At 55.3% G+C, this 13,117-nt stretch overlaps 2 protein-coding genes across 4 annotated transcripts in view; both read right to left on the bottom strand.

Moving 5' to 3' along the window:
• AIF1L (allograft inflammatory factor 1 like) overlaps window positions 1–13,117 on the bottom strand; it is a 158,765-nt gene that overhangs the window by 24,040 nt on the left and 121,608 nt on the right. The gene's annotated exons all lie outside the window — the stretch shown is intronic.
• The window catches only part of LAMC3 (laminin subunit gamma 3), a 45,112-nt gene continuing 36,292 nt past the window's right edge, over window positions 4,298–13,117 (bottom strand). The window contains exons 22-28 of one of the 3 annotated variants that reach the window (XM_048823197.2): window positions 12,774–12,909; window positions 11,838–11,990; window positions 11,023–11,125; window positions 9,892–10,091; window positions 8,799–8,945; window positions 8,366–8,465; window positions 4,298–6,422 (exon numbers count right to left, since the gene is read on the bottom strand). In XM_048823197.2, coding sequence (XP_048679154.2) covers window positions 6,172–6,422; window positions 8,366–8,465; window positions 8,799–8,945; window positions 9,892–10,091; window positions 11,023–11,125; window positions 11,838–11,990; window positions 12,774–12,909 — 1,090 coding nt within the window. In that variant the 3' untranslated portion in view covers window positions 4,298–6,171. The other 2 variants (XR_012665221.1, XM_048823198.2) reach the window with 2 other exon arrangements.

Below are 13,117 nucleotides of genomic sequence, written 5' to 3'. Positions count from 1 at the left end.
AATTTTTCCACATCCTTCTTGTAGTGTGGGGCCCAAAATTGGACACAGTACTCCAGATGAGGCCTCACCAATGTCGAATAGAGGGGAACGATCACGTCCCTCGATCTGCTGGCAATGCCCCTACATATACATCCCAAAATGCCATTGGCCTTCTTGGCAACAAGGGCACACTGTTGACTCATATCCAGCTTCTCGTCCACTGTAACCCCTTGGTCCTTTTCTGCAGAGCTGCTGCCGAGCCATTCGGTCCCTAGTCTGTAGCGGTGCATGGGATTCTTCCGTCCTAAGTGCAGGTCTCTGCACTTGTCCTTGTTGAACCTCATCAGATTTCTTTTGGCCCAATCCTCTAATTTGTCTAGGGCCCTCCGTATCCTATCCCTACCCTCCAGCGTATCTACCTCTCCTCCCATTTTAGTGTGGCTCCAAGCCACACACTGACCTGTATTGGCTGCATGTTGACTAAGGAAGCCACAGCTGACCACGAAAGGGATCTGTGAATTAAGAAAGCCAGCACCACATATGGTCGCCTCCACGACTGGATCTGGAAGCAACATGGACTCTGTCTACAACAAAATTCACAGTCTATAATGCTGTGGTCCTGCAGGTACGAAACATGAGCCTGTTATCAATGGCATATTAGAAAGCTTGACCGTTTCCATTTGCTGTGATGGTTGGTGGTGTTCCCTAAGGGTGAGTGCCCACAACTTAGAGAAGAATCGCATCGAACAGCTGGAAGCCCGGCGCCAGGCATGGCAACAAGGTGCAATTCAAGCATCACAACTAGGCAAATGGCTCCAACATGGCCAGTGTGCGGAACGTTGTTCTTCTCAAATTGGGTTCCAGAGTCACGCAAAGACCAACTGGTACGAACTGTGATTGTCTGCGGTGGTCTTGAAGTCGAGGCGGTGAGCGTCCCGCTGCTCCCGGAGCACGAGGCTATGTCTTCTGTCCCTCAGCTCTTTCTCGGTCAGCCCCTGGGCTCCCTCATGGCAGTTCAGCAAGCCCCTATTACCTGTGCTCTGCTCAGAGCTGTGCTTCTCAGGAGCACCAACAGCTTGGCCAGCACAATATGTGTCCCCAAAGAACAGCCAGAGTAGTAGGGTCTGAGCCCTAGAGGATTCAACCCCCCCGAGCTCCGAATGCAGGGACTTCTCATCCGGATTTATTTTCATCCAGTGAAAACAAATTATTCTCATGAGGACAAGAGGCTGGTGGCCCAGAGTGCTGGAATCCAGAGCAGTTTGGTCACTGGTGAGATGAGTTTGGGGAGCTCAGCCTGCTCCCTTGTGGTCCTTTGTCCATATCACAAAAAACAACAAACTGGTACAATTGCAAGATTCTTCCTCACTTGCTCAGAACTGATACAAAAGGAGGAGACAAGGGTCAAGCTGTGCAGGAGCCAGGAGTGGGGTATCAGGGACTGCTGCAGATGGCCATCAGTACAGCTAGGAGAGGAGGGCAGAACTGGGATAGCAGGGGGTGCAGTGGTAAGGATTGAGGTGCATCAGCAAAGCTGGGGAAAGATAGTGGGGTCGGGAGGATCTTGCCCAGCGCCTTCCTGCAGGTTAGTCCGCCATGCTGGATTCCAGCCCATTTCACTCTCCCATTTTCATAACCACTAGATCCCCACTAATAACAATACTGTTTATTTTAATTAAAGAAAATAAACGAAACAATCAGAGTTTGGGCGAGTCCCTTGGAATGGCTGCTGCCTGGAGAAGCCAAGTCTGAGTCACCAGCTGGAAGCCCAAAAACAACAGGAGAGGTGTCCTGTTTTTGGATTTAAAGTCCAGGGACAAGGGGCTGAGGGCCGCACCTCCACCCTGCACGTACTTTCAGTTATTCTAGCATCTGCTCCCTCTCCTGGTCTGGTCTTTGCATCTTCCTCCACGCTGCCCCCTTGACGTCAGCATCCGACTCACCCCTCTCAGACGGCTCCTTGAAACACCCAGCTTCCAGCAAGCCTTTCAGAACGGACCTCTGCAAGATACTGGCACCTGTTCATTCCGCCACACCAGGAAGTAAAGGCCCTGCACACAGAGGGCCTTGCATCTTATGAGAGTAGGTAAGTAGATCTTATCTATCCAAGGTGCTTATGTGACCCTCGCTCACGGTAGTATCTGAGCACCTCCCAACACCCCGTGATGTTGGGCATCCCCATTTAGAGATGCAGAACTGAGGCAGAGAGAGATTAAAGCCCAGATCCTGATTTTAGTGGAGGTCAAGAGTCTAAATACCTTTGAAGATCTGGGACTAAGTGACTTTCCCAAGACCCCCACCAGAAATCTGTGCCAGCGGCAGGTATTGAACTCAGGCCTCCCAAGTCCCAGACTAGGGCTCTCACCCCGTTCCCTCCCATTCCATTCCATAGGTGCTCAGGATTAGCTAATGCTGTCTTTGCCCACGAACAGAGCTGTGCCCCACGCATGGATCAAACTGACTGGAACCGACTAGGTTTTAACAGCAGGCTGAAAGCATTGGGAAGGGAAAAGCCTCCCTCTAGTGTCCGCAGTGTGGGTGTGATGCTGCGTCCAGCCAATGCAGGCTAGAGAGAGGAGTTTGTATGGGGGAGCCAGGCACCTCGGGATCGCAAGGAATGCTGGGCCAAGTCTGGGCAGTAGCATGAGGAGCTTCAGGGACTGGGGTTGCATGGTCCCCGAGCAGATCCTTAATATGCCCTGTTGCACCCTGCAGTGTGTCGTGGATCACTGGGGTGTGTGTGGAGTGTTCAGGGCTGCTAGGAGAGGTGCAGGAGCAAACAGGTTTCAGAGTAGCAGCCGTGTTAGTCTGTATCCACAAGTACTCCTCTTCTTTATACAAGCAAACAGTGTTACTGGTACCTGCCCAGGAGAGACACAGGGACCCATCCCCTTTGTGGGACTGAGCATTTGGGTCTTGGAACATTTGACAGCGACCCACAGAGCTGCTAGCCTGCATCCCTCCAACCTTGACTCTCTCCAGTCTGGCTTCCTCCTGCTCCGCTTCACTCATGCTGCTCTCGCTAAACCTCCCTCCTGGCCCTGTTCCATCCTCATCCTCACAGACCTCTGCTGTTCAGACCCTCCCTGCTGAAAATGTGCCCCTCCCTTGACTTGTATGGCTCCATCCTCTCCTGCTAATTCCTTTGGCATCTCATCCGGTGGGTCCCCGTCCTCCCCTCTTCAGGAACAGCCCCCACAAGGCTCCGGCCTTGGCCCTCTGTTTTGCTCATGTGATGGCTTTTTTTATGAACAATCTCCACTCCCACAGCTTCAGTGCCCATCTTTAACTCACAGATTCACCTCTCCCCCCGACCTCCTGCTCCCCACAACCCCACATCTTGGCCAGTGGGCCTCTTTTGGATGGACTTGTCATCAATTGGTGCTGTGTTACCTTCAAACATCCCGCCCCCTGCCCATCTCTGTCACTCAACACATCACCCTCCTCCCGGTCCCTTGCCCACCCTGCCCTTCACACTAACAGTTTGGGCCTTCTGTTCTCCCAACAGGCTTGGGTATGTGTCCAGGACACACATGTGTTATCACTTCCTGCAAACTGCACCAGCCTTCTGCGGGTTACATTTGCTCCATTCCTAGGAAGTATCAGCAGGAGGAACTGGGATTTGCATGACTCCTTTTTCTAAAGCTAAGGGGAGAGCTGCTGGGGTGCTCTGCAGCTGATAGCAGTGTCTTTAGGAACATAGGAGGGGGTTTGTTCCTTTCTACACCTCCACTGGGGACTGGCTATACAGCCCTAGCCTTGTTAGTGCACTACACGCACACAGAACCAGGAACGGTGCAAAGTAACACAAGGATGCCTATTGAATCAATGGGAAACGACAAGAACCCGGATGGTGGAAGCAGTAGCATTGTCTGAGTCAGTAATTAGTCAGCCCCCCTGTGGTGCTGTGCTAAAGAAGAAACTGAGCTCCCAAACCCTTATGGTCATTAAAGATCCCAGACACTTTTTTCAGGAACAGGAGGTGTTAACCCTAGTGTCCTGGCCAGAATCTCCAATCACATTCTGCCTCCCTAAATTCCCCCTGCAGTTTCAATTGGCTACTGGGGTTTTTACTTCCTCTCCTAAACCGTTGTGCCATTGTACTGTGAGCTGTTAAACAGCTGCCACTTTCCACCCCAGAAGCAGCTGCACTTCACTGTTAGGTGAAGTCATTCTTGTAAGGCTTTCCTTTACAGAGCTCTGAGAGCCTGCTGGAGGACAGATGCTAGAGGTATGTCATGTATTTTCCCACACACACACACAGCTGCCAGCTGTTTTATAGCCCGGGAACTGCACTACAAGCAGAATGTAACATATGTAGTATATTAAGATTTTTTTTAATGGATACAGCTACAAGCACATAGCATCAGCTAAGGAAACAGGTCTCTAAAGAGGCCGGGAAGGCGGGTGAATCATGTCTTCTTCAGCACTGGGCAGGTGGCAACGGCTTGACATTTCTCTAACAACAGCGAGTGTGTGTGCAGATTGAAGATGCCCAGTTGTTTTCCTAGGGAGGCAAATATGTGGCTGTGTGTCCAGGCCTCCCAGCCAAGCTAGAATCGTTCTGTGCTTTGCAACAACTGTTGTGCTTTCACAGAGCTGTCCTTGGGCAGGGAGAGGGGAAAGAGTCTGACAACACCCAGCTGAGGCTTTCTTCTCCGGTGCCAACTTTTGCGCAGAGGCGAGAACAAGGTGGTGTATTCTGGGAAAGGAACGAGCTCTGTGTCACTTCCAGAGAGCTGGGCCAGTGGGGTGAGGGGGATCCACAATCCGCTCCAGCAGCCTCGCAAAAGGGGTTGACAGGCGGCTCTAGCTAAACCAGTTTTTAATAGTGTGAATGGCACCAAAGCACATTAGAATCAGGTTAAAAGGCAAACCAGAAGCAGGCCCCTAGCATGCTAGCATGATCTTAATTACACCAGTGAAAATCAGGAGTCACTCCCCTGGAGTTATGCTACTGCAAAACCAATGTGAATGAGAGCAGAAGGGGCTAGATCTCTCTTACCTAATGTACTGCTTGGCTCCAAGCTGGACCAACCCATCAGAGGAAGGGGAAAACAGCGGACACCGCCCACTTCAGAGGAGCATTCTATCTGTAGCCGTTCCCTGCAAGGGATCCCATCTATTGGGAATTATAGTCAAGCTTTAGCCATTAGCCACATTGTCAGCAGTCATGCCAGATCCCTCTACCACAGCTGCAAAGCCCAAGGCAACTGCCCAGCTCTTCATTGCTTCGCCCTCCTGGTAGGGAGGGCAAGGGAGGCCAACGAGCTGCTGGGAATTATGGGCTGCAGCCAAGCTGAGCTTAAGAGCAGGGGTGACACTGATGCAGCCGCAAGTGCGAACATAGGCCATGGCTAGTAATCCCCCCCCCGCCCCCAACGCATTGAGTGAGATGGTGCCATCTACACAGAGACCATGGCGTTGGGCCATTCACATCCCCTGAGTGCCCGGAAATACGCTGTGCCACAGGGGATGCCAATAGCAGAGCTGCTACGGACCCGTCCCACCTTGGCAGAGCTGTGAAAGCACAAGAGGCAGGGCATGGCCTGTCCCCTGCACCTCGACCAGGTTAAGGCTGCCATTGCACTTGCACTGGTGCCCATTACAACCAACGCCGGTGTGACCGCAGGACCCATGGAGCAGGCAGTTGTGTACTTCCCCCATAGGGGGCAGCACTGAGCCCTCTCTCAGTCCCACACCCCCATCGCAAGCTCTTTCTTCGATGCTCTCCCATTCGATTCAGGGTGCGCTGTGGTCCACCAGCCCGTGGTGTGTGAGCACCGCCCAGTAGAGCATGGAGTGACGTGACTAGCAGAGACAGAGAGAGAGAGAGTGTGTGTGTTTCGAAGGCCAGTGGAAGAAGCACACCTGGCACTGGAAGCGGCAGGTGGGTTGGCCTGGGGATGGTCCTTAGTTCCTACAGGAGTTTGTTCCACAGACTGGGGTTGGCTCCCAAGACGGCTCTGGCTCCTGCACGGACAAGCTTTACCCTTTGGACTGGCAGTCCCGCTGGGGGCTGTGGTCCTTGTCCCAGAGCTTTAGACATAGACCTTGCCTCGCTGTTCTGTGGGAAGGCAGCATAAAGAGCGGAAGTCAGGTTTGAGGAGCTTGTCGGTGAGCTGGGGGATGTCCATGGCTCTGCAGTTCCTTGTGGAGGTGGGGGCAATGGGGGTTGTCCATGGGGCCCGCTCACTGCCAGCTCGAGCAGCCCTCCGGCAGGCTCTGTAGAACCTCCTCCAGGTTCAGCTTGTCGGCTCTGATCTCCTGAAGGTCGCGCTCGAATGCCTGGATCTTCTGCTGCTGCTGCTCTGCCTCCCGCTGCAGATGGCTCAGTTTCCTCTCCAGGGCTCCGGGCCTGGCCAGGCGCAGCCACAGGCGGTCCAGCTGCAGGCGGCTAGTGCTCAGCACAGTGGCTGTGTGCGTGTCCTGCTCCAAGTTGCCTGGACGGGATGAAGAGGAGACAGCAGTGAGGGAGGAGGCAGAGAGCCCTGGCAGCCCTGTGTGGAGCCAGGCCAAAGGGGCTTTAGACAGATGCTGGGCTCACGCCTCAGGGGTGGGAATGAATTAAAAGGGTATAAAGGGAGTTGGAAGCTCCCAGCTACTGCAAAGAATAAAGGGGGGGGGGGAGAGAATTAATGTAAACATGGCTCCCTACTGGACTGGGAACAGCCTTGTGGTACCTGGGTGCTATCCTCACCCTGCATTGCCTTGCTCTGACCCTGGGCAAGTGACTTCACATTCCATTCCCACACCTGTGGCATGGGGCTAGCGATCGTCACTCCCCGGCTCCCACCCTGGCAAAGCACCTGGAGCACCAGTTTTAGGTGGGAGGGATAGCTCAGTGGTTTGAGCATTGGCTTGCTAAACCCAGGGTTGTGAGTTCAATCCTTGAGGGGGCCATTTAGGGATCTGGGGCAAAAATTGGGGATTGGTTCTGCTTTGAGCAGGGGGTTGAACTAGATGACCTCCTGAGGTCCCTTCCAACCTGGATATTCTATTATCTATGGCTTGGATGTGGGAATGTCCTCAGTGATGGGGAAACCTGATCATGAAACTGACTTGCCACAGTGAGCAAAACCAATCAGGCTAGTTTCACTACTCAGCCTAAGCTAAAATGCAGAAAAAGACACTAACAGCATCCAGAGGGAGAAGTTGATTTACTATTGGGCCCCAGCTGAGATCACAGCCTCATTGTGCTAGGCACTGTATGTGCACACACCGGGAGAGGACGTGCTTGTCCCAGTGAGCTCAGAGCCTACAGAGGCAAGACAGACAAAAGGTGGGAGGGGAAACAGAGGCCCCAAGAGTGGATGTGACTTGGCCAAATTTGGCTGTTGAAATCCCTTTGGGTTCAATAATCTCTGGCGTTTTCAGTGACACAGAGTTTTATCTCCCCTCCGCCCAGATCTCAGTAATGTAAATTAAAAACATCAAATAAAAAGGATAGAAAACTTCCCATTTCCTTGTGTGCCCCAAGCTCCTGGCTTGGTAGGAAGCCTGATTCATTGCTGGCTGCCCTCCCTGACACTGCACCCAGGCCATAACTGACCCCACAATTACAGTCTGGTCTCACCGCTGAGGATCCAACGGGGAGAGGGGGGGAAAACAACCCATGCAAATCCAGCACCTAGGTCCAGAGGCCAGGACAAAAAGCAGCTCTGGATGTGGATTGTGCATCAGCCAGTCCTGGTCTTTTCGTGACTCAGGAGGCCACTGACAACACTGGGAGAGAAGTGCTCTCCTTGGCTGCATTAGCAGCAACTCAAAAAAGTGCAGGCTTAAAAAAGAAAAGTACAGCACTGCCCTTTACTGGTGAAAACTGGAACTGCACGTGGTGCGGCATGCTGACAGCAGGTGGAGATTCTCCTTTCACTCAAGTGCTTGGGCTGTGGTTTCGGAGCAGGAAGCTCTGGGTTTGATCCCTGCTGTGGCTATCAAGGTCCTAGTGACCACGATGTAGAGCAGAGACTCAGCTGTGACATCCTAGGTGGCTACAGATCTGTTGTAATAAATATAGAGCCAAGTTCCCAACTTGAATTGCAGCATCTAAGTAAACAGAGATGCCCGAACTGGATTTGGCTCACAGAGAAGAGCTAACACCAAGGGATTCCAGCAGGCCACGCTTTGCAGCAGCATTTCCCTCTGAGGTCCCACGAGGGCTTTTATCCCTCAGGAGATTTCTTCAAGATCAGGATGGTGGAAGCTTTCATGACATTCACAGGTCCCAGGCAGCGTGGCCCCCCGGCAGCACATGCTGCTGGAGCGGAGCTGTCCCACGTGACTGTGCAACAGGGTCGACAGACAGCTGAGTGGATCAGATGGCTTCGGTGCCCAGGAAGGGGATGTACCACCAGCGCCCCGGGGGTGGGGGTGGGGTTCTTACCTAAGCTGCTGAGCAGGTTATTCAGGGTCCCAATGTCCATCTCCAGGGAGCTCTGGGCTTCTCTGAGGCTCTTCTTAGCTTCACTCATCCCTGTCCTCACCTTCCAACAGAGATACGGACATGCATTAGCCACACCCGAGATAACAAGCCCTATGGAGGATTCTAGCTGCCAGTGCCAACAGATCAGCCCCATGTGGGCGATCCCATGGATGGCGTCCCAGCCTGCATGTGGGGTATTCTCCAGAGCATGCCACATGCGGGCCTTGCATGCCATGGTGCCCTGGGGTTCCTTGGACAGAGCCTCAGCCCAAATAAATTGCTGAGATTTCCAGATTTGCGCCTGCCCTCAGAATCAATGGTGTGGGAGCTGGGGGGCAGGTCACTGGTGAGGAAAGGGGGACTCTTCCCCACAGTCCCATGGGATACAGCTCACCTGGTGAGACGCCTCGAGTTCTTCCCTGAGCTTCTTGGACACGTGCTCCTGCCTTGAGACTTCTGCCAGGGTTACATTGATGCGCTTGGCGAGCTCACCAGCGCGCTTGCGTTCCCGCTTCCCTTCCCTCAGCACGGCCTGGGACCTCTGCACGGCGTGGGCAGCACAGGGTTACAAAGGGAAAGGATCTGTAGGAGTTGGCTTTTGCGTAGCTCCTCTCCCATCCCATCCCCTCCTTGTGCTGAGACAAGACGTCCTCTTAGAGAGGTTATCGACAGAGCTCGGTTGGTAGCCCGGACCCCACCCTCGAACAACAAGAGCCTTTGGGCCACTCACCTGGTGGTGTAAGTGAAGGCTCCGTAAGGGGGATGCTGAGCTCGGAGAGTGGATGCACCAACCCTGCCCTCCTGACACAGGAATTCATGTTGGACTTAGAGGCAAGTCAGCCGGAGCATGAGACACGCTGCAAAGCCAGCCCAGCATGACTTACAATCCCTGCTCAAGAGAGGGCCTTGGATCTAAAGGACAAGGGATGCTGCATGCCAGGAGGCAGGGCTGTGTGGGGATCAGGGGGCTGCGGGTTAGAATCAAGGCTGATTGACAGAAGGGGTTCTGAACTGCTCTTAGGAAAGACAGGGGGTGTTGCAGGTCAGGATGGGGGTGCATTGGCAGAGCTGGGGGGGATCCCCAGGGCAGCAGGGGATGCTGCAGGTTAGGATGGGCGTACATTGGCAGAGCTGGGTGGGGATCCTGTACCAGGGCAGCAGGGGTGTTGCAGGTCAGGATGGGGGTGCATTGGCAGAGCTGGGGGGGATCCCCAGGGCAGCAGGGGATGCTGCAGGTTAGGATGGGGGTACACTGGCAGAGCTAGGGTGGGATCCTGTACCAGGGTAGCAGGGGGTGTTGCAGGTCAGGAGGGGGGTGCATTGGCAGAGCTATGCTGGGGAAGCCCGTGCAGCATCTCTCTGCATTAAGCCTGACTCCAGCTCCCCCTTCACTTGCCATGTGCCAGACTCCCAGCAAGCCCTGCTCAGGCTTGTCCTGCCCCCCTCTCTATGCATCACCCTCTCAGTTGAACACCAGCCTTGCAGACCTTGGAGCTCTCCCTGGCGACTCTCTCTGCTTCTCTGACTGTCTTCTTGGCTGAAGTGGAGACAGACACAGTGTTTCCCAGCACCCTCTCTGCCTGTCTAATCTTCTTCTGGGCATCCACGGTCACTCTGTCCCGGACGATGGCCAGCTTCCTGCTCACGGCAGCCTGCCCCTTCTGACGTGCAAACACCCTCTTCCCCCCTGCAGACAAAGGCAGCGTTTAAGAGACTAGGCCCCTCCACCCCAGAGTGCACTGGTGTAGCCTCCTGGACATCAATGGAGTTAATCCTGATCTACCCCAGGGCCAACAAGAGGAGAAGCAGGCTCAACAGAACCAGAACGAGAACCCAGCAACCCCCAGGCATTAGAATCTCCCTGGGAAACGGGGCAGAGTCAAAACCAACCTTCCCCTCCCAGCATCCAAGCAGGAGGGAAATAAACCCATCCCCAAACCGTAGCAGGGAGCCAGCCATGCTGGAGGACTGGTAATAGCCTCCACACCCTGTCGCCTCTAGGTCACTGGTTCAAAGGCTGCCGTGCATCAGACGTCTGTCTATCCCATGGCGCCCCGAGAAAGGAGCTAGGGGGTCAGCAGCCTCAGCACAGAGAGCAGGAACGGAAGGGGCTGGGTATGGCCCCGCTCCGTGTCAGGAGAAGGGCAGGGTGGGGAAGCTGGCAATGGTGCTGCTCAGGCGGTGCCTGTCCTAGCAGCCTCCGAGAGGTTTTAACCTCCCACGGCTTGACAGACGCTGCCTCCTCCAGCCACATCTGCTGCAGTACAGTGGGGTGAGGGACGCCCCCCAGCGCATCAGTGTTTGACTGATCGGAAACGGGAGCAGAGCCACGTGCACCCCACCGCCCCGGTCAGGTCCCATTCTCTGATTTGCTCTCTGCAGCACCGAGAACTCCCTGCTGGCAGTGTAGAAATGTGCTTTCCCTGCTCCATCTGCATTCGCCTCTGACTCCTGCAGGGGCTCTGAACTCCATGGGGCTGAGCAGGGTGGTGGCCCTGTGTGTCACACTGCAAGGCAGGGTTGGCACATCCCACGCCCTGGCTCTGCTGGGATAAGTTGGGGGGGGCGGGAGCGGAAGAGCTGAGCTCTGGTGAGATGCTTTGGGCAGCGATTGTTACCTTCCAAACTGGACAGCAGGGACTTTGCTTCAGAGACCACGGCCTTTCCGTGCGAAACTGACGAGGCTGCCAGAGTCCGGGCAGCATCAACCCCCTTCCGCAGCTGCAGGGGAAGGAGAGGCAGGAGTGAGATCTCGGGGCGTGAGGGCGTCTCATCGGGGGAGCCTTCCTGCTGATCCGACAATGCTATTCAGAGACTGCTTGGGTGGGTTTTCTTGGGGCAGGACAGCAGGAGGCCAAGACATGTTCTGGGCTGATTCTGGGGACCCAGGCACTGCCCTCTGCATCTGAGAGCCCTACAGGGCCCAGGGAAAAGAACTATGCCCAGCTTTGAATGTTCCGGCTCCTATTCTGCCCATGCCGGCCTGGGTGAACCCCCAGTGAGGGGTTTTTTTGAGGGGGGAATGTCTCTGCCCTTCCTGGCCCTGTTCCTCGCCCCTGAGTGGGCCCAGCCACTGCAGACAGTCCCCTCTGGCTGGTGGGGGAGCGGCAAGCGCGGGTGCTGGGGAGGTCGGCCTCATCTAGTTCTCTGTGGCTAGAAGGACCGCAGCAGGAGACAGGGCCTAGAGAGAGGGTAGGGTGTGTGGGAGGGGAAGGGATGAGGGAAACTGAGGGCTCCTGTGGGGATGCAGAGGCCTCTGTCCCCTGGAAAGGATGAAGAACCTCACTCTCCCCACTCCTGTCTGCGCTGGTGGGTGCAGATGGATGCAGATGAATTATCACCCCCCAGCCTAAATCAGTGGCAGGCTCCGAGTTTGCCAGGAAAGTGGCTCCCCGGGTTTCAGCCCCTGGCCACCTTTCCCTGCAACACTTGCCTGCTGAAACTGCTGAGCCCTCTGCAGCTCCGTGAGTGGCGCGGCCATCAGAGAGTCCCGCGCATCCAGGACCATGCGCTCTTTCACCTCCACCCCCTGCTCCAGCTCCATCACCTCCCGAGTCAGGGCTCCGGTCTGCACCACTAGGGAGCGCTGTGGGATCAGGCACCAAAACAGCTTGGTCAGAAAGCAGATGCTGTCGGGAGGGGGCATCTCCCATTGCTCCAAGCCCCCAGCATCGGAGAGGCAGGGAATGAGCTCAGAGGAAGTATCTAGTGGTCAGAGCATAGGACAGTGAGTCAAGAGACCTGGGCTCTGTTCCTGGCTTAAAGTGGGGATAATATTCAGCCTCCCCAAAAGGCCCTTAGAGGCAGGCGAGATCTGAGCTGCTGCTGCACTCGGCACCATTCTCAGGCTAGGAGCTGCTCCCTTCCCTTCCCTTCCCTGCCAGCCAGCACCTGTGGATGGAGAAAGGCTGTGCTAGCCACACTATGGTCACACCCATGGCCACACCAGAGGTGGCTCAGACTGTCCCCTGGCTGGCTCAGCACAAAGGCAGAGAACTAAGCTGGCTGGTCTAGTGGGAAGGAGCTGGATGGAACTCAAGAGGCCTGGGTTCAATTCCCAGCTCAGCCACAGGGTCTCTGGATGACCTTAGGTCTTCATCTCTCCTGTGCCTCAACTCCCACCGTGCCTCACAGGGGTGTGAGGATACAATCCAGGCACAAGTGGGAGGTATCCAGATACCATAGTGATGTGTGGGGGACAAGTACCTAGACAGATGACTCGGCCATGGAGCCTGAATCTCCTTTCCACCCTAGAGGGGCCCTGCTGGGCTGGGACTGGGCACACTGCTGGCTGGGACCCATCTGAGTCTCCAGCATGACTCCCCAGCCCTGCAGTTGTTAGCATGTGCAAGCACTAAGGGCTGCCCACCAGCTCTGGAGCATCGAGGTTCTTTGCCATGTCTGCATTAGCTTGGTGGATGGATACAAAGGTTCTCTTGGCCTCAGCTGCCACCTCCAGCACGCCAGCAGCCAGCTCCTCCTGCGCCTGCTGGATTTCCAGGTACCTAAACAGAAGGGGCACAAGACAAACCTGTGATCTCGCAGGAGGAAAGGGGCCTGGGCTGCTCACTGCAGGAGCGTCTTCTGCTGGCAAAAGGACACAGTGAGCTGGCAGTTGGCCAGGCATGCAGGGCTCAGGGGATTGCTGGTGTAGGGAGTCCCCTGTAGCCTGCGGGTTTGAGGCTGGTCCAGACTGATCGTGATCTGGGAACC

Source organism: Caretta caretta, chromosome 16 (genome assembly GCF_965140235.1).
Source record: "Caretta caretta isolate rCarCar2 chromosome 16, rCarCar1.hap1, whole genome shotgun sequence".
Taxonomy (NCBI): Eukaryota; Metazoa; Chordata; order Testudines; family Cheloniidae; genus Caretta; species Caretta caretta.
Note: the sequence above shows the minus strand (reverse complement) of the source record. Positions and strands in the feature narration are given on the sequence as shown.